The 21,937-nt window shown below is 39.7% G+C and overlaps 1 protein-coding gene across 1 annotated transcript in view; it reads right to left on the reverse strand.

The window, feature by feature from the left end:
• CACNG8 (calcium voltage-gated channel auxiliary subunit gamma 8) overlaps positions 1–21,937 on the reverse strand; it is a 76,513-nt gene that overhangs the window by 11,627 nt on the left and 42,949 nt on the right. The window contains exon 3 of the mRNA XM_088459435.1: positions 10,767–10,850. Coding sequence (XP_088315561.1) covers positions 10,767–10,850 — 84 coding nt within the window. The remainder of the gene's footprint in view (positions 1–10,766; positions 10,851–21,937) is intronic.

Here is a 21,937-nt window from a genome sequence, read left to right on the forward strand (position 1 = left end):
AGTACTGCGCTTAGCCGCTTATTTAAATAGAGAATGGCAATACAGATGTGCCCACATAGACCTTTGCTCAAACCGCGCCAAATAGCCCCATTTGGCACACAACGTACGTTGCTACTTTTTACACCATGTGTCTTTTTCTTTAAATACTGTATGTATCTTATTTGTATTACTAATGAGAAAAAGTGCAATGCGAGAGTACACTGAATACTAGTCCGGGCATTACATGTACTTTTGTGCGCGGCTAAGACGCAAATCTAGAGAAAATGGACAAATGACAGGATTCCTATATAAGCGGCCATGCCATGTCTCATTATCTGCAGTTTGTGACTTTATACCAGTTCTTTTGTGACAAAAGTACTAACCTATTGTCCCTGGTACACTGTGAGTGACTTTGTATGCAGCTACAGTACGATGCAAATAAGATGCAAGATTTAGGAAAAAGTCCAAATAGCAAAAGGTGATGGAGCATCTAAGTTGCTCCACAAGCATCTTGAGCCGTAGCAGGAAAAATGCTAGGTCAGTTAGGACACATTTGTATGCTATTTCAGGCCATAGTTCCTAGTTCCATAGTAATACACTATTCTATGTTTTCACATAAGTAGTAAATAACAGTCTGCAGGGTAGAGCTAGACAATTAGTCTTGTTGCCATTATTGGGCCAATAAAGTTTTCCTCTCTGTTTGGTTAAATCTGAAGTCATCCAAAAAATTCAAATAAAAAAACAGAATGGGGCATATCCTGTTGCCCAAGAGGTTTAGCTTGCAAAAAATTAAGCGGACCTCGCAAGAAATTTTGGATTACCGTGGCTACGTGCGCTCCCGATACAACTGGAATCCATTTTAAAAAAATTGGTTGCAGGGTGTTTTCCTGGTAAAATGCAATGGGGAAGGGGGAGAAAAATAAAAACCTCACCAATTTTGTCTACTCCAGTCTCTACTATGTCTTGCTGCTGCTTCTCCACACTCCTTAGACTGGCTGCTGCACAGACTTCTTCAGGTAAGTGACTGCACAGCACAGAGGTCACACACACTTGCCACAAACTGGACGAGGTCACACACATGGCAGGGTGGTCACACACATGACAGGGGGGTCACACACAACTGACAATAGGTCACGCACGGGGGTCACACACACACTGACAGGAGGTGATTAGTCTCACACACACATAAATCACTCACACACTCTGCAGACTTTGAAGGGAAGACTTTAGCATGCTGAGGAAGTAGAGGAGGACAGCTCTGCCTGAAGGTGAATAATTATTGGACTAAATAAGTTAATTGGAAACTTCCAATTGCTTAATTAGTCATGGGGAGAGGGGATGTGGAGGTCCAGAAGCGAGTTCCGACAATTTTTTCCTTAAAATAAGGATTTAAGTAAAATTTAGTTAGGTTCTGGAGGAGCTAAAACCTGTGGTGAAAACACAGTAGGTGCGAGATTTGTGGTAAGTGCACACCTAATTGTTTATGCCCCATTGAATTTTCATTATAAATAACTTTAAAAAATAGAATAAAAGAATAGAAAATAATTTTTTTAAATATTTTTTCAAAAAAAAAAAGTAAAAACCTTTTTTTATTTTCTGTTCATTAATTCTTTAAATCCTGAGTCTGAACATACGGAGGAAAGTTTCAGCTAAGAATACAGAATTACTGTCTACTTGCTGCAGAACTAGTAACTTTCTTTTCCCTACTATCTGCTGTCATGAAGCAAAACATCTAAGATTCTTCTTATCTGATGTATGCATACATTAAAAATCCAATAATTAATTTTTCCTTCACACACAGCAGATTCAGAGATAAGTTCCATCAGACACGCTGAAGGAACAAATGGAGCAAAGACAGCTTGCTAATGCAGATCAGATGCCTGGAAAAGAAAGATACTGTAAATATGTATGAAACTATTTTGAATTTGATTATTAAATCATCATTGGTATTATTTAGCATTTACTGGTAAAATGTTATATAAAATTTAGCAACATATATTATTGCAAGGTACTGTGCAATGAAGAACATGGCATAAACTAAAGAGCATAGTGTACCAGGACAGGAGTTAATGGACGCATGGCTTCCAGTGCATGCATGGTCATTATATTATATATCTCAATAAAATAGGCACTTGCCCATGGATATCATTACACTGCCAAGTTTCCAACCCCTAAATAATCCTAGGAAGTCAAGAGAGTCAATTAGAAAAGTGCCCTCGTCTTTTGAATTTTACCAAAGTCAAGATAAGGCTAAACGAATCCTAATTAGAATTATTACTATTTTTTTTTTTAATGTAAAAGTTTTACTTAAAAGACGTGATGTCCATCCATTTCAACAATCTAGACTGGCCCATCTCGGTACTACTATCTCTTACCTACAAACAGGCGATGTGACTGTTATGTGAACTTTACATTAATAGAAAGTTCACAAGGAAAGGGCCTCAGCAACATCCTGTGGCATGTATGGTATGCCTCTGAAGTACAAGTGTGGCTATTACATAACAAGATTTATGCTATAATTTATGTCTATTTATATTAAGAACATTTTAACTCTGTTCCCCTTCTATGTACTCCCCTTCTGCAGCCACACACCGCTGCATTCTTATTTTCCATTGGTCAAAGCCGTGCTGTAGCTCATTAACTGTCAGCTGTGTCAACAGCTCTGACATTTTGTTCTTTACCTCAGTATCTGATGCAAAAGGGTTTCCTTGAGTACAGATATGACTTTAGGGAAAAGAAAGAAGTAACACAGTGCTAGCTCTGGTGGGTATGGAGGGTGCACTAGCACTGCAATCTATTTCTCAGCCAAAAACTGCTTCACAAAGAGAGCTGTGTAGGCTGGTGTGTTGTTCTGGTCGAGGATGAAACCATTTTTATACAACTCTGTTCTGGCCTCTTTCTTCTGAATCTTTCCCAAAAAGTTGCTTGAACATTTTTGTAGCAATGTTGATTCACTGTTGTGCCTTCTGGTACCCAGTTTTAACACCCTCGATATCAAAGAAAACAATTAACAGGGCTTTGAATTTTGATTTGTTTTGATGTGCTTTCTTCAATCTTGGTGATGATGTTTTCTAGTGCATGGTCTGGAGTTTTGTTTCACAATCGTACTGGAAGATCCATGTTTCATCAAAGGTAATAACTTTATCTAAAAAAATGTGAATCTACTTGAATTTGTTCTTAAATGTCTGTACAAATTAGTGAGAAGCCTGAAACCATCTTAGCACAAACTTTTGTCATGTTAAAATTTTTATGAAAATCTTGCCTAACCGTTTAGTTATCGATGTTTACCATTGCTATCATTTGGATGTTAAGTTGATGGTCAATTCGAACAATTTTCTAAATATTTTCCACATTTTCAGTTGTTTTTGATGAGCAAGACCTTATGAGACATTCATCATCTTCAACATCCTCACGACAGTCACTTAATCTTTTATGCTACTCAAACCCACGTGCATGTGACATACAATCTGCCCCGTAAGCCTCGGTTAGCATACCAAAAGAATCTGTGGACGTTTTCTTCAATTCATCTAAAAATTTTAAGTTAACACATTGCTCTACTTTTGAATTAAGCATATTTGTGATGCAAGAGAAAAACACAATTACTCCAAATGCTGTGTGACAGCAAACTATAGTATCTGTGCGAGAGGGGTGAAATTTGCAAAACTGTTTTGGGATAATGCAAGATCAATGTTCCCGCACTCCCTTTTAATTAACGTGGTATTGTTTATTTTTTACAAGTACAGTCTCGTTATTTAATAGCCACAGCTCATATGTATGACCCCAAGTAGGTAGGATTCTTTATTGTTTCATAACTAAATTTTACATTTTAGGTTAATTTAATTGTAAGCTAATTGCCAGCCATAAACTTTAAGGGGCTGATGCGCAGGGCCGGCTCTAGGGGTGTTCGACCAGTGTGGTCACATAGGGGCACCACCCGTAGAGGGGCGGCACCCCTCCTCAGCATCCCGATTTCAGCAGGACAGCACTGTCCCACTGTTCCAACCGCGGGCCGTAGTGGCCCGCGGGTGGTCAAATCGGGAGGTTGGGGACCCCCACCACTGCAGCTGTGCGGCAGTGCCGGACCCCCGGAGTGCCCCCGGAGTGTGAATGGATGGCGCGCGCATGCGCGCGGCAACCATTCACTGATGGGAGAGGGCTGGGGGAGGCCCAGCCAGTGACCGAGTGCTGGGCTTTACCCCCAGCCTGACGTTATTTGGAGGTGTGCCACGCCTGCAAATGACGTCACACAGGGGGCGTGGTATATTGTAATTAGGCCACATCCCCAAATTCGGTTGCACGCGCCTTCGCCGCATGCGATGTTAGGGCGCCTTCTTGAGGGCTGGCACAGGGTGCTCCGAACCCTGGAGCCGGTCCTGCTGATGCGGTTGCAACCAAGTCATGTTTATAATACACACTGTACACTACACAACTCATTTGGATCTCCACTTGCAGATGGAGGGGTGTAACTGGATGGCAACAGTGCATGTAGGCTAATTTTAGTCAGTATGTTTAGATGGGACTGTAGTCTATGCAGAGTTTTACATACGCAGAAATATACCTGTTTTTCGACAGATAGGGTTCCTGCAAATGCACATTGATAATGATAACGGTTTGTAAATAAGCACACAGGCAAGGATGGTGCCATTGCATCGATGTGCAAAACTCTGCATGTGGGCAAATATCCCCATATAATTCCCTGGGAGCTGGCTGAGATGCGGGGAGTAGACAGCAGCAGTAGATAACAGCAGTGACCGTACAGGTTAGTAGTCTGTGTGCTAGTAAAAGGGATGGGTTGGTTAGGGAGGATAGTCTATGTCCCGGAGGGGCAGAGGGGTCGTGTTGTTGCAAACCCTTTGCCCCGACCCTGCATACGTCTATGCTGAGGGTAGCGACTACCTAAGGAGAGGGGAGAGTTCTCACATTTTTATAAATGGGTCTTGGCAATGCCACATTCGGTCACCAAATAAATGAAAGGGTTCACCAACAGAGACAACACTGTTATCACTGGCGATAGCCTCAGCAGCAGTGACTTTAACTAGCAAAGGTTTCCACGTTTCAGAATGTGCCACCTTACTGTATTCAGCCAGGATGCTTTAAACTTTGGACAAATTCTTTTTAATTGACTTTTGATTTCAATTATCATTTTATTATTATATTATTATTTTTGAAACTAAATAAAACATGGTTTTAAACTTTTTTTATTTTGTCTAAATATTTTTTTTTTCCAGGGGATCTGAACCCCACATCAGTCCTATGGCATGCATGAGCTAGTCACGGATTAGTGCAAATTAAACTAAACTATCTGTTATTGCTCTTAATGTTATTTTTTTAAATAACAAATCATACTTATTTCATACTTGCTGACTTTTAGGACAAAGTTGCAAGTGCCTTCCTATAAGCCACCAGGGGCAGCCAGGCTGTCTGTAGCAGTATAGTTACAGGGAATGACACAGTGTAGCACAGTGAATGACACACTGTAGCACAGTGATTGATGGATGGCGCTGTTCCTCTATATGAAGATTTCTGCACTGAGACTATCCACCAATTCCATCAATCACAGTGCAGAATGCTGTCACATGACCTGTATAGCACACCGAGAGACAGCATGATGGGTAAGTCATTTTCTGTAATGTTTCCCACAAATACAGGGTCTGATTTTTACGCCAATAAAGATTAGGGAAGGGGCGACTGTATTATAATGACGCCAGAGATCTGCGATCTGATTTTAGAGAAGGTGCTTTATACATTACAGAAGGTGCTTTACTAAACCACAACAATACTCCCTCCCAAATGTCACCAAAAGGAAAGTCTACATTCACCACTGGTACTGTTTAAAATTCTCATGTTGTTGATGTCAGTCCTAGGCATCTCTTTTTAATGTACAGGGAAATGGGCACAGAGATATCTTAATAACTGCATCAAAGGAAACTGCACTTAGTAACTCATGTAACTCAGTCACCTCTTTAAAGTAAAAAGCAAAGTTTTATTGATCCATGTTTAGAGAAATAGAAGAAGAAGAAGTAATGAAAAGCACTTAGACTAACACCATAAGGCTTTTCACACCCTTCAGGATGCTTAATCAGTAACACAGTATACATTAGTTCTATGTCACACACTTTATTATTAAATAAACAATTCAGTGGTTTGTCCACTGTAAACGAGACAGAATTCAATTTTGAAATATTTCTTAATAAGAACTATGCATTTTGTAATCCCAAGGAGAACGGCAAGGTGAATGTTTGTCTGAGCATAAGTGTATCCTTTTCTATTTCTCCCAGTCTATCAATTGACAATCCATTTTAATGTCCCATTTGTCTTCATTTTAAGACACATCAACAAAATTGAGCCCAAAAATGCTATACAAATGTACCTAAATGAAAACACCACCTTCTTGTAAGATATGTAACTAGAATAGGCCTACAAGCAACTGCTTGTCCCCAAAAAAGAGATATCTACAGTAATTTGGACCTCCGCCATAGAGGTTGTAGTGCTGTATCACGCCGATTCATAGTGCCCGTGCTATTGAAGGTTGTACTACAGTAGCTGCTGCTGTGAATTAGGCATCACTTATAAGTAGAGATGTGCAGGTCTGGTTCCCTGAGTTCCGACAACAACCAAATTTAGGGGTTCCGAGTCTAACAGAGTCCGAAATCACTTTGGGGTACCGAGTCGAACCAAGTCCCAATTCGGATCTTCCTGTGGTTTGGAACTCACATTTAAAAACTGTACTCGGTTTGTGGATTACATGTTAACAGGACAAAATGACATCATTTTAGCTGTTTTTATTTATTTTTTATTTTTTTTTAAATACAGGACCAAAACTAAAACACGAGGATGAATCTGAATCCAAAACCAAAACACATCTCTACTTATAAGGTGCAATGCTGGTATAATTTATTCTGTATTTGCACATTACAGCTATATCACAACATCACCCTGCTCACCATCATTTCACCTGTCTTGGATTTTCCTTAATATTACAACTTATCAGACAAAGTAGTCTATTAGAAGACCTGTGTACAATGTCAGAATGTACTCAGCAACTGCTCTCGTGATCTACATACAGATTTGTTAGAGCATAAAGGTGCTCTGACAGAACTGGGGCATGCTATCATTGCCCTCATGCCAGGACAGCTGTCCTGGAAAACGTGATAAAGCTACATTTTTGTCGTTAATAGTGGCAGCAAATGCTTACACTGGCTGGCTCCAACCCGGTACTGTTACTGCGCATGTGTTACCTTAGGTTACTCATGCACACTTTGAGGACTGAAGAACCTTTGTTTTTCTACCCTACCACTAGAGAATAACCTGATTAATGGTACAGTTATTCATTTATGATAAGACATGCTACTGGGCGTATTCAGAGTTGGACATAACTCTCATTTGTGGACAGATGTTATGATTTTTCGTACTCCGCTTGTATTCGAGTCGAGCAACTTCAACTATGAGCAACTATGGGCGATGGGTGTAGCTCTGTTGAGAACTGGGTGTTCACACATAGGCTGTGTTATCTGAGGGTATGTTGTGGGCATGTAGACAGAATTGGGGGATGTAGTCAGCATTCTGGCGTGCGGTATTCCAATGGTCGAAATCCCGGCGCCGAAATCCCAACACGTCGGGATCCTGGCACCAGAATCCTGATCGCTGCCATCCCAAAGGTAAATATCGGGGGTTAGGGTTAGAGGTTAGGGTTAGGCACTAGGGGGAGGGTTAGGGTTAGGCACTAAGGGGAGATGGTTAGGTTTAGGGTGCGGGGAGGGGGCGGTTAGGTTTAGGCACCGGGGAGGGAGTTTTAGGTTTAGGGTGTGGGGAGGGGGAGGTTAGCTTTAAGCACTAGGGGGTAGGTTAAGTTTAGGCACCGGGGAAGGAGAGTTAGTGCTACTCTACTTATGTATGGGTATCTGGATTCTGACTGTCGGGATGCTGCTGTCGGTAATGGAGGCAATGCTTAGTTAAATGTACACAAAGTCCATTCACTTGCAGACGGATCTCTTGCACCAAGGCTAGGGCTGCAAAATTTGGATGTATAACACATTTTAGGGAATCACATTTCAGTTTTATCATTTAATTAATTAGTTTACTTATTGGCAAAATACTAACTTAAATTATGTTTAACTCAATTTAGGAATCATTGTTCAGATTTACATGAATGAATTTTACACTAACTTTAAAGTCTTCAATTATATACTTATGTACTCCAGCTAATAGCAAATATACTGTATAATTGTTCATGGATATTTGATACTAGCGAACTTAGGAAGAACTCTATGATCATATGATCATGGTTGTTCATTTGACAATGAGGCAGACTGTGGGGAAAATTGTATATGCAAAATTTGAATATATGATTTATTTTCCATATGGGCTATACATGTTATATAAGAAGGGAAAACATGTATTCTCTGTAATTCCAACATAATTTTGTTCAAGGACACTTGGGATGATGCAAATGATACAGAAACTCCCAACATCAAAGTGTCATTTTATCATTCTTCATTTAATGCATTTTAATGTCTCTCCTGTTTTAAATAGGTGGGGATAAGGCAACCTTGAGATAATAAGAATATCGGAAAGGTCACAGCACTCTTGCAAGAGGCACTGAATACAGGGCTACATGTGACGGTACATATCAGCGGACATGTAAAGTGTAAGAGAAGAAGGATCCTTTAATATCCCAATAGAGGTATGAAGCTCTTGTCATATTGGTGCAGGCAGATTGCGGTGTCAGAAGCATTACTATGTGAAATGACAATCAAACATCCAAGTTTTTCTAGTACTGCTTAGAAAACGTAAGGAAAAGATTGATTGGTTGCAAATTGCAATTAGTTAAAACACTTTTTTTGTGCAGTTTGCAACAGTTTTTAGAAATGTCTCCCAACCAGGGCCAGACCGAGACAAAGGGCCATAAAAAAAAAATAGGCAGGAACTTGTGGTGTGCATGGGCCTCTCCACTGGTGTGTGCCGCAATGCAGGGTTCTTTTTAGAGGACAGAAGGAGGTTTGGGCCATCCTAGTGTCTCAGAAGCACCAGATACATCCCCAGCATGACAAGATAATGCTTTTCATTGGTGCATGTATAATGTGTCGATATACCCATTGTGGGTTGGCTATGCCAATATTATGCCTCTGCTCCCAGAAGTCTGGGCACAGCACTGGGCACAGCACTGACTACATTATATATCAGCAGCACATTTCTCATTCTATTGGACAATACTTAGGGTCCTATTTATCAAGCTTGTTGTCAATATTTAAATCACATGGAAGTAGCAATTGAGGCATGATGTAAGAATCCTTGCAATTTACCAAAGGTGGATGCCACAGTCCCCATTATTCCCAGTAGGGGATTGTGGTCTGTAACTATTTAAATAAGCTATAATAGGTTGCTTGTAAATACAATCAGCTAAATTGTAAACACATTCAATAAGTTTCCCTTAAGTTTTAGACCTATTGAATCCTGACGGAGGTTAAGATGAAAGAGTTGGCACAGACTTCATGTGTACTTTGGCACTGGCACAACTAGGTATCTAAGAGCAAGTGTTGGTCAATAAACTCTGCTTTAAACTTTGCCACATTATCTCTGGTTCTTCAAATCCCAACCTTGGCACTCCAAACTGACTCACTACCCACTACCTTCAAAAGTGCTCCCGCCTATATGAGCACAAATGGAGAAAATCCTGCTTAGGCGTTAACTACAATCACTTCAAATGTTCAAATAGTTTTGTCCTGTTATTACACTGCATTTCTCACAAAGCAAATGTACTTGAAACCCCTAATCACTACCTTGTGCAATAGCCATTGCTGCCTCTTTGCCAGTCAGCTTGATTTTCTGACCCCCCTACTTCCTTCTGTCTCTGCCCACATGACTCATTACTCTGCGACTTACTTCTAAATGGATACTTTCTGACATATCTCTTGTTGATGGAGTCACTCCCCTACCTACCCTCTCCCCCACTCACCTTCTGCAACCTAAGTTCCTCTTTTTCCTCAATCTGCTCCTATGACCCATTTTCCTGCAAACTGCTTCCCACCCTTTCCCTCAATGCACTTAGCTCTCCTCTTGAACCCATCACTGTCCACTGGCATCTTCTGACCAACTTCAAACATGCTCTGATCTCTCCTTTGCCCAAGAAACCCTCAATACCTCCAGTGGTGGCTCCAGAGGCAGGGGTGTAGCACAGTCCAAAACTCAAATAGGGGAGCCACAACAACTGCCACCTCAATTGTGGCCAGGACTCACATGCAGTCAGTGTTGCTCCCTTATTTGAATTTTGGACTGTGCTGCAGCCCCACCTCTGGAGCTGCCACTGACTACCTCCCTCTCCAAGTGCTGCACCATTTCCATGTTCTGTTTTGCCACCAAATGTCCCAAACTACTGTGCCACCTTACCCATTTTCTCACCAACCATTCTCTTCTCGACTCACAGGAGTCTATTTTCCGCCCTCTTGACTACTTAGGTTTTATTACCTCTACATGATGCAAATAGCAACATCAGGTTTTTGTTCCCCAATTTAGGTAGATTAAAGCCACACAGAGTATTAAGCACTATTCAAAACTGCCATCTGAATAATTCATTTTAGGTATCACATTTATGTAATCAGTTACCATCTGTACTTCATCATTCAGTTGTCAATGTCAGAATAGTTCTACAGTCCTTATCTGCTGAAAAACTGAAGTATGTGGGATTATATGGCAACACAGAGAAATGGTAACCAGGAAAAGGGAATAATGCCTCAATGGGAGCACATTCAGCCATATACACGAACCACATGTCATTAAAACATACTTACGTAAAAGATATTCAGCACTGTCATGATCATAATCTGTGTCTTCTGGGAAGTGATTTATTTTTACACACACACCTCTTTTTTGGCCTAAATACGAATAAAAATAAACACAATTATTATTCTATAATAATTATCATTACAAAGAAAAGCAATAGCTAGAAGCCTGTGATTACTTTACACAACTCTCAATAACACAAATACATATAAAAGTTCTTATGCTGTAGTCATTTCTCCACGATGTGCAACCAACCACAATGTTTGGCTGCGCACATTACATTAGAATGCAGTACCCCAACATCATCAATTTTACTGGGCACCTCTATGGGGTGTGAAGGAAAATTAACGATGTTGGTTATCGCAAAGGGTCACAATTGCGACTGCCCTGGCAGCATTCCAGCATCACTTCTCAGACATCACCTGTAGTAGAATACCCCCGTTGAAGTTCACAGCTTGAGTTAATTATCTTTTTATCATTACTAAATGAACAACACAATATGTTTAAAAAAGATGTCATGCTGAAGAAATATACAACCGTAAAAATTTTTTGTAAAGGTCACTTTATAAAACAGGTTCATGGTGAATTATCCAAAGTGTATGAAACGCTGCACTAAAGTTTCTCACTTTTAGTAAAATACAGTAGTGTAGACAAACCTACCAAGAAATCACTTCATGTAAAATAATTAAAGAAAAGTACTGTTGACAATCAACATGCAGACAACACTGTTGATGGGATAATGCCGACACGGTTAAAATGCTTTACAGAACATCAGAACTGTGTCAGCATTCTTCTGTAAAAGCAATGCTGTCAACATTTTGACTGTTGACAACATTTCTGTTGACAAAGTGATTGTATTCCAGTTTCAGCACTGCAGCATTTTTTAGGGGACCAATTCTGTCCATTTGTATTCTGGTGAAGCATAACACCATATGAAAGTGTTTCAACTTATAATTCTTAGTCATCAGTGGAGGAAATACAGTCAGGTGCATAAATATTGGGACATTGACAGAATTTTCATATTTTGGCATCTATTCACCACCACAATGGCTTTGAAATGAAACAAACAAGATGTGCTTTAACTGCAGACTTTCAGATTTAATTTGAGGGTAATTACATCCAAATCAGGTGAACGGTGTAGGAATTACAACGGTTTCTATATGTGCCTCCCACTTTTTAAGGGGCCAAAAGTAATGGGATGAACTAAACAATCCTAAATCAAATTTAACTTTTTAATACTTTGTTGCAAATCCTTTGCAGGCAATTACAGCCTGAAGTCTGGAATGCATAGACATCACCAGACGCTGGGTTTCATCCCTGGTGATGCTCTGCCAGGCCTCTACTGCAAATGTCTTCAGTTTCTGCTTGTTCTTGGGGCATTTACCCTTCAGTTTTGTCTTCATCAAGTGAAATGCATGCTCAATCGGATTCAGGTCAGGGGATTGACTTGGCCATTGCATAACATTCCACTTTTTAGCCTTAAAAAACTCTTTGGTTGCTTTTGCAGTATGCTTCGGATCATTGTCCATCTGCACTGTGAAGCGCCATCCAATGAGTTCTGAAGCATTTAACTGAATATGAGCATATAATATTGCCCAAAACACTTCAGAATTCATTCTGCTGCTTTTCTCAGCAGTCACATCATCAATAAATACAAGGGAACCAGTTCCATTGGCAGCCATATATGCCCACACCATGAAACTACCACCACCATGCTTCACTGATGAGGTGGTATGTTTTGGATCATGAGCAGTTCCTTTCCTTCTCCATACTTTTCTCTTCCCATCACTCTGGTAAAAGTTGATATTTGTCTCATCTGTCCATAAGATGTTGTTCCAGAACTGTAATGGCTTTTTTAGATGTTGTTTGGCAAACTCTAATCTGGTCTTCCTGTTTTTGAGGCTCACCGATGGTTTACATCTTGTAGTGAACCCTCTATATTCACTCTTGTGAAGTCTTCTCTTGATTGTTGACTTTGACACATATACACCTACCTCCTGGAGAGTGTTCTTCATTTGGCCAACTGTTGTGAAGAGGTTTTTCTTCACCAGGGAAATAATTCTTCTGTCATCCACCACAGTTCTTTTCCATGGTCTTCCGGGTCTTTTGGTGTTGCTGAGCTCTCCGGTGCATTCTTTCTTTTTAAGAATGTTCCAAATAGTTGATTTTGCCACACCTAATGTTTTTGCTATCTCTCTGATGGGTTTGTTTTGATTTTTCAGCCTAATGGTGGCTTGCTTCACTGATAGTGACAGCTCTTTGGATCTCATATTGAGAGTCGACAGCAACTGATTCCAAATGCAAATGTCACACCTAGAATCAACTCCAGACCTTTTACCTGCTTAATTGATAATGAAATAACGAGGGAATAGCCCACACCTGCCCATGAAATAGCTTTTGAGTTGATAGTCCCATTACTTTTGGCCCCTTAAAAAGTGGGAGGCACATATAGAAACCGTTGTAATTCCTACACCGTTCACCTGATTTGGATGTAATTACCCTCAAATTAAATCTGAAAGTCTGCAGTTAAATCACATCTTGTTTGTTTCATTTCAAAGCCATTGTGGTGGTGAATAGAGGCCAAAATATGAAAATTCTGTCAATGTCCCAATATTTATGCACCTGACTGTATATATATTTATATCGTATACTGTTAAATTATTTAAAAAGAAACTTCAGACAGACCACAAAAAATAGTAATCTTAATGGACTTCAATTAAAAAAAACAGTGTAATAAACACCAACATAGAGGTATTAAGTATACATAAAGGAAAATAATAATAATAATAATAATAATAATAATAATAATAATATCAATAGGGAACATTTAGGTTGTAAATCTTAATTCTGCGTAAGAAAATGATTGCAGAATGGAGTACTGTAGCATACAACATTTCCATTCCAGGAAACCAGACCAGTACAGATGTGTGTGAGCAGCTTGCTGAATGTGAGACATTTTATCCATGGTGTGCATAATGTATTTATGCATTAAATTATACTTTGCCCATGGAGTTCCTGCTTTCTTCACTGAGAAGCTACTGTATGTGCCAATGGCCTCCAAGCAGTTTGTTGACTAAGGAAGTAGTTGTTTTGTTAATGAGTCCAATACCTTATAAAGTAGCATTACCCTGTGAGTTCATGGTATTTAAAATTTGTAGAGTGAGCAAATAGGTGGCTCTACCATATTATCACCTCACATGAGCAAATTGGTTGGCTTGCAAAGGTACAAAGCTGGACCTGATAACCTGTGTTAATATTTTTTATATTAAGGGCCACGTTTAATAATGAGACATAACCCCTTTGTCCTCCTTTCAATATTTAACTAACAGCAAATATCTAAGATTACTGCTGTTTGTCACTCTACCACTTACATCAGATGGCGAGAGTGATCCTGTCCTCATTGCCGGCAATGGGGACCGAGCAGCAGCCTTTCCAGCTTCATCGAAGCCTTCCAGGCACAGCCAGGTCCCCGCCAGGTGAAACTGTCATGCACATGTACAGACTGGCCATCGCGCATGTGCATGACACAGAAGCCCACCGCCGTCAGGCGTTAGGGGGGGGCGTCGCTGGACCTCGCCGGTGAGGTAAGTAATGTTGAATACTAATGACATATTCATTAGTATCACTGTGATGCTAAACGAAATATGCTGCTGGTATTATATTAACATGTATTAATAAATGGGCCCCTGAGTCTATTTTGATATTTTTTTAACTGTTCACCTAGGATGGTCTCCTTGCCAATATTATCTAAACCATCTATGGATTTGTTTACAAGCACTGTTCCCTCTATGCCGAGCAATCTAAAAATGATTGTGTTAAAACTGAACTTGTTATGAAAATTTAATTATGTTGGGTTATACTGTTAAACTGGTTACACTGAATAACAGATTCTCTTGTAGGTGTAGTTCTCATTAGACTATACTTTAACTGTGTTATTTTCAGCTTATATGGGATCACTACAAGTGAACTAAAGACCCTGAAACGTCTGTGAAAACATTGATTCTCATTAGAAAAGAGTGCCACTTTTAATATGTTTACCAAAGTTACATGCACAGGTTTCTAATATGTTGATAAAGTTAAATCAGTATCATGATGTGATCACTGATATCTAATAAAAATTATGAATGAACCCTTACAATTTTGAGGACTTTACAGAATTACATTTTGTGTGTTATGATAAGTTTTTGTATTATATACTGTATATTTATTTTATATTGTTACTGTTAACCAACACATTATGCACTGGTTTATAAAGAATATTTAATCATTTCTTGCCCCACTGGAGCTTACAGTCTAAATAATTTCTATCATACACACAAGTCTGAGAGGCAGTAATGCTAACCACTGTGTCACTGTGCTGCCTTTATACTTTAAACTATTTATTTATAAGGGTATTATAGGGTATTATGACATTGTCCCATATGGTTTAACTACTACGGCTGCAACACCAAAAGTTATCCTTTCCTGTACAGTTGAATCCATCTCTATTCATTGTCTTAAGGCCCCCATACATCAGCAATTGATTGCAGCAATCGTGCAATTTGCAATCGATTGTGTATAAAAATCTTCACCTTTTTCAATCGATTGCAGATTGCAGAATTGCCACAATCGATTGTAAAAGGGAAAGATTTTTATACACAATCGATTGCAAATTGCACGATTGCTGCAATCAAACCTTCCTGAACATGAAAAAAAAAACCATGGAAGTGCTGTTATTATATTATCCCTTTCCTCATATTTTGGATAAACCACCAGTTGCATTATAAGGATTATACCCAATGATATACAGTTTGCTATATCTGATTACTGTTTTGTTTATCATGAGGTTAACTAGGTTAATGAGTACCAATGGAGCTGAAAATAGATCTTTGATCCCTATGCTGAGAAGCGAGCCCACACACATGGAATGTAGAATAGGAGCACAATGGAGCGTATAATAATGACATTGTGCATATAGTATCCATACTCTGCCAGATGTATTAGTCATATGATTAATACCTCTGTGTGTACGACACTTCATAGCTAAGCTATACTACAAAGAAATAACAGTATAAAGAAATGTGATTAAGTAGTAAACTATCTACAAAGAATATAACTTTTTTATTTTTAATGTATTTTCCTTCGTAAATTAATTATGTGCTTTCCCCCAATCCCATAGCTAAGATCATAGCTATATCTTTATCATATACAATAGCATTGTTTTTGCAACATTTCTCTCTTCTGCAATGTCTTATCTCACTATCTGATCTACGTCATTAATTCTGATGCCTTGCACTATCCACAATCCTTAAAACAATGTTTTTTTTTACAGAGTTCATTATAGAGCAGCTATATGCAGAGCTGCTGAGACAAACATAGGTCCTGATACTGATGGGCTTAGCCACCGGGAGGAGCATTACTATGACCCAAAATGTTTTTATGGTACGAGATACTGCGCAAAGGAGGGCATGATCACGGCATTGTGGGGGGGGGGCATGGTTACTTTGTACCCCTGCCCTGAATGCCTCTTTCTACAGTATATGTAATCCCACGGTACACCCTTTGCTCCTGTAGAGTTCATGCTCTATGGGCCTCATTCAGAGATGTACACAAAACTGATGGTTTGTGTAGATCTGCAATGTTAATTGGTGCATGCGCAGGATCTGTAATGTATTTTACTGCAAAAGCTCATGGTTACCCAAAGCCGCAGCCTGATTGACTGGCTGCGGGCATTTGGGAATAGGAAGTGGGTGGAGCCAGCCTGCATTCCCAGAAATGGGGGCATCACAACCCTGCTTTCTGGGAGTGCCAGGGCAAGGTTCTGCATCTTCCGATGCAGACTTCCTGACCCCAACTGAGCAGTTCCGTTGTCCATTCTGAGTAAGCAGCAGTAGTGACTGATGTTCACAATGGTGATCCAATGCTGCGTCTTCATACGCAGCTCTCAGATCGCAGAAGTTGGCAGGTCTCGTCTTTTAACTACAGATGCCTCCTGCTGCATTGCCATATGTTAGCATCCCTGCAGCATCCAAATATACAGCACAGCAGCAATGCTATCTGCATCCATCTGTGAATCAGTTGAGCAGAGAGGAGGAAAGATTAGGGTGGGTCTGTGAACAGAGCAGGAGAGTAACTAACTAGGGGTTGGTGAGTGGTACAACCACCCCCAGTATTGCATTGGGAACAGCACCTTGCAGCCTAGAAAGCAGACACTCAGACTACTTCTCCCTGGTCCTGGAAGCAAGCTTCAGCAGTGTCGGTGTAAAAAATGTAAGGCCAGTTACTTGGAAACACCCTCCCCAGCCCACACCTTGGCCACAATAGAAATAGTAATATAATAGAATTTTACTAGTATCAAAATTTAGAGGGATGGGAAAAAAAGGGGAGAGGAGGGGTCGCATCAAGGGTGCGTGTAGAAATAGGCTTCAACCTAATCAAAACATCATATTTGATATCCAAATGTCATCATATTATCATTGTACAGGTGCAACTCCTGGACAATTGTTATTAGAGGATCTAATGAATGGTCTCCAGCGGTGAAATGGACCTGATGTTGTGTAACAATAACCCTTGTGTATTTTTGTTTTAATTATATATACAGTATCATTCAAATGGTGATACACTCAGATATATATGTACTATGAGGTACTAAAGCTTTTTATCAGGTGAAAATACGTTAGAATTGAACCAATATGTCATGTAACCATCAGCATTAGAAGACTAAATACTACTATTGTACTACTGTCATAGGTACTGAAATTGGATAGAAGAGCTAGGAGGTATTGCCCTAGAGAATTAATTATATAAGTTGGACCTACGCAGAACAAAATACTAATCATAATAATTTAAAGGCATAGCGACTTGAGCACGATTGTGTACTTTAAATCTCCCTTATATTATATGTTTTACTCTTATATTTTCTGTTTTTATTTAGCTGTGTTTTTGAAACTACCACTTCTGTGGATTTTACTGTAATAATAAAAGTTATGTTTTAATAACGATTTTTTGCTAGACTATGTGCACTCATATGGGATACTTTTTCTCTTCTTTGTATTGCAGAATGTTACTAGTGCTGCATGTTCTTTTTATGATCTCAAATGAAATAATCATCACCACTTGTGGATATTTTAAAATGTGTAGGCCAGTAATAAATAACTACAACTAGGAGACCAAGAAAACATGCACTACTAGGAGTATATATAGACCATCAATTGGGTTACTTATTCATACTGTATAATAAAAACCATCCAGTGCATAATGAGACAAATATGTCCAGGGCAGTGCTAGGTTCTTCTGCTGCTCCCCCAGACCCCTGGACTTGCTCCAATGCTCTGGAATGGTGCCCACATCTGAAATAAGACATTCAGTGCAGACAGGATGGCTCCGCTGCCACATTTATGCCCTGTATATGCTGGAATTATAACATACACTACACTTGGTGTTATTTATGCCCTCTTCATGGACTGAGCACACTTCTAAGTTTTCTACTGAGGTACTATCTCTCTTGGGCTAAGTACTGTACAGCCGTACAGCACTGTGAGGCTCCAATACACACAGTGACTGGTTTGGGCACATGCAGGCGCTTTTATAGCGCAAAGCAGGGATGGACTGGGGCTCGGAAAAGAGGCATGGTTTCGTTTCCAGGGGCATGCCGCGAGTCGTGGGTGCCTGGCCTCGCAGCACACCCCCTCTCTTCCCAGCCCATTGCCGCCACCCCTTCCGTCTCCCAGAGCTAAAACCCTGTATCCAGTGGTGTTGGGTGGAGGGTAGGAGTACTTCCTCCCTCCTTGAACCAGCCCAGAGACCATCAGCCCTTATGGCAAATGCCAGAACTGCCAGATGGCCAATCTGGCCCTCACGCCAAGTAAAAATGTATTGCTCCTGCAGTGTAATTAAGTTGGCCTTTAAGTCTGGTGACTCAGACATGTGACAAGTTATGCACTATAGATATGCGATGTTATTGAGTCATACACAGTCATTAACACACAGTCACTGTAAGAGACAGTTTGTAGCATTTAACCATTTAACTACATGTCAACAACAGTTTGTAGCATTTAACCATTTAACTACATGTCAACAAGCTAGTGTTCTGAATTTAAATTTAACCTTTATAGTATATTACACTGTGTGTGTCTCAATTAATAACTACAGTTATTCTCTGGGGGCTATATTTACAAAATGGCGACTTTTATAAGGTGAAAATTTAAAGCGGCACTAATATGAAGCATACCAGGCACAGCACGGAGTAGGAGGAGGTGTAATGTGCGGTCTTTTAACTTAAAGACTGCACATTACACCTTCTTCCCCTTCTTAAAGTGCATGAGCTGTGCAGCCTATTGCTGTAAAGCACAGCCCCTGACTGTCCGTGGCCGGCCCGACGTCTTTCAAATGTTGGAGGGGGGGCGAGCTGCCCCCCCTGTTCCGATGCCTATGCCTAGAGTCAAACACTGCTAGGAATTTGGGTCTATCCCAAAGACCCAAATTAGACTTGAGTGGTGGCACTTAACTATGCCCACAAAACTGCTAACACTATCATGAGCCCCAAGGCGTGCAGGTACCAGGGTTTACCTTTAAATGTATACACATGTAATATACATTGCATCCCTACACTAGTAACAGTACATAGCTGATATTTGACAATCCTAGTGTTACTGTTACTATTATTCTATTTATGGATATGGAGCTGTGAATAATTAAGATAGCAAATCATGATCTGTCAGTAAAAGCTGTGACTTAAAAACCATAGGAAATGCAGGGAAGTCTGAAATGTTATATTAAATGTTGTACACTTGGTTTATGCTCAAGTAATGCCTATTCATGTTATATATTATATCATATGTTATATAGTAATCCCTGTTTCACTCAGACTAGGTCAGAGCCAATAACCGGTTCATCCTATCTGGCACTACAATAGCATCAGGACTGCGATTGTGCAGATGCCCAAGTTCTGATGTAGAGAGGGCAGAGATTATACAATACAATTAATATTCTTTTACTCTGCCTGTTATACTCTACAGCTCTCTTGCTGCCACCACCAATGGAAATAAAAGGGGCAACAGGTCCCCTAACACTCTATCACAATTGTGCAGTCTCTGCAACACAAACTCGCACTCAGTTAGTTGTTCTCCCCTGCTTCTAGAATTAATTAATAATAAAGACTGGGTTCTGGAGCATATTTGAAAAAATAGACTAATAAAGGAACACAATTTCACACAAAGGAGTACATTTATTAAAATAAAAAGGGTCACAGAATACAAAGATAACAGTGTGTTGCAATTTCAGAATAAAAAGAAAAAACTTATACAGAATTACACTTGGCTTATTTTGGGCCAGGGGAAATGGCAGGAAATGAAGGTCCAGGCTTTAAATTAGAACTATGATCTTCCAAAGACTGACACAGAGCAAAATGTTCCCATACCTTTTATCAACTTTTCCACACCTCATAGTGATGTCATGGCCAAGTTCCTGATGTTTGGCTGGCTGGTTAACAACACCTGCAAGGACTGCTCACATAACTTTTTCCTAAGTACAAATAACTGTACATAATTTTAACTGAAGTAGCCACATAAAAATATGGTAAATTCACATTAATCTTTATTATTTAAGCTGCTCTGGGATATGTTTAGATACCTAATTCTCCCACTATATATCCTAGGTACCTCCAGATCACATCTGAACTACATTTTCAGTCAGGCATTTTCCTTTGATTTTGAAGCTCCCAACTATTGTAGAAATATCAATTTTACGTCAAGACAGATAAAATATGGTTTTCTTCTTTGTTCCTGCTTGAAGTGTGACCACACCTTTTAGTCAATTTGCTATAAAGTAGTGCATATAGTAAGTCAGTGCATTACCAGTTTGAGAACAGTAATGAAATGCAAACCTAGCCATGTCATGGTATTCTTAATATAGTTACATTAAACATTCATTTAACCATGTCTTTATCAGATGTCAAGTCTCTTAATATTAGTGCTGACACATTACCTAGCATAATCATTTACTTGTGACCCTACTACAGTCTGAGCTTATTTTTATTGAAAGTGTCCCACATGACAGACACCCTTAAATTAAAGAAAACAACTCTACCAGGTATAGTTAAAGGGAACTTCTGAAGTCATGAGATCTTAGATAATTTTAAATGTAAAATTATGCACTACTGTGTGGCATGACGTGAATTGTGGGTACTACTGTATGGCATGGTTATTTGGGGGCATTAATGTGTAGCATAAGGTGAATTGGGGCCACTACTGTGTGACATACTGTAAACTGGGACATTGTATTACAGTACATATAATGTAACATTGATTATCTTAGAGTATAATTATAACTGAATACATCAGCTTTAGCAAAAAGTCCAAACTTTAGCCCTTAAAAATTAAAATGTGCCCTCTTCAGTGGTCAGCACCCTGCCCAACCAAATCCTAGAGTGAACATTATAACTGTACACCTTTAAAAGTTGGGAACACAATGGAGAAAGAGAATACTCTCCTGCGGGGACACTCTTTGAGAAATGGATTAATTAAAATGTAACTTTTATTAGGAATCGTATAAAACTGTTCAGAGCTACACCAAAAATGCAAAAACATGGACAAACAAAGACATATACAAATATCAATAACTAGCTAATGTGCCCGGTTTCACTTGGGTAGACCTCAAATATTTACTATTTCCAATTCCTTCATCCCATTTTAACTTAACTTATATGCTTAGTTCATTTTAAGCCTCTGTAGTAATGGAGCATGGTAGTATCCACTTAAATAGGTTCTTAGCAATGGCGGCTCCAGAGATGTGGCTGCAGCGCAGTCCAATATTCAAATGGGAGCCCCACCAACTGCCGCCCCAAATGCTGCCAAACATTACTGGCAGTTGGTGTGCCTCCCCTATTTGGATATTGGACTGTGCTGCAGCCCCACCTTTGGAGCTGCCACTTGTCCCAGACATGAACTTACAGTCCTGCAGCACTTGGGCCTTGTTGCTCTTTCACCTAATCACTTTGGTTGAGAGGAAACATTTTACTCCTTTTGCCCCCTTAGGAATCAAATTTATTACAATCCCTGATTAGTGGGTGCTTAGGTCATGGAAGGAATATACTCCCCAAATATCATGTTTCTAGGTCCAGGGGTTTGTACTGGGAATTGATGAGTCAGTGAGTCAGGGCATTTGTTTTATATATTAAAAAATCACAAAAGTAACAACACAG

This window comes from Taudactylus pleione, unplaced genomic scaffold, assembly GCF_031769625.1.
Source record: "Taudactylus pleione unplaced genomic scaffold, aTauple2 ptg000041l, whole genome shotgun sequence".
Taxonomy (NCBI): domain Eukaryota; kingdom Metazoa; phylum Chordata; class Amphibia; order Anura; family Myobatrachidae; genus Taudactylus; species Taudactylus pleione.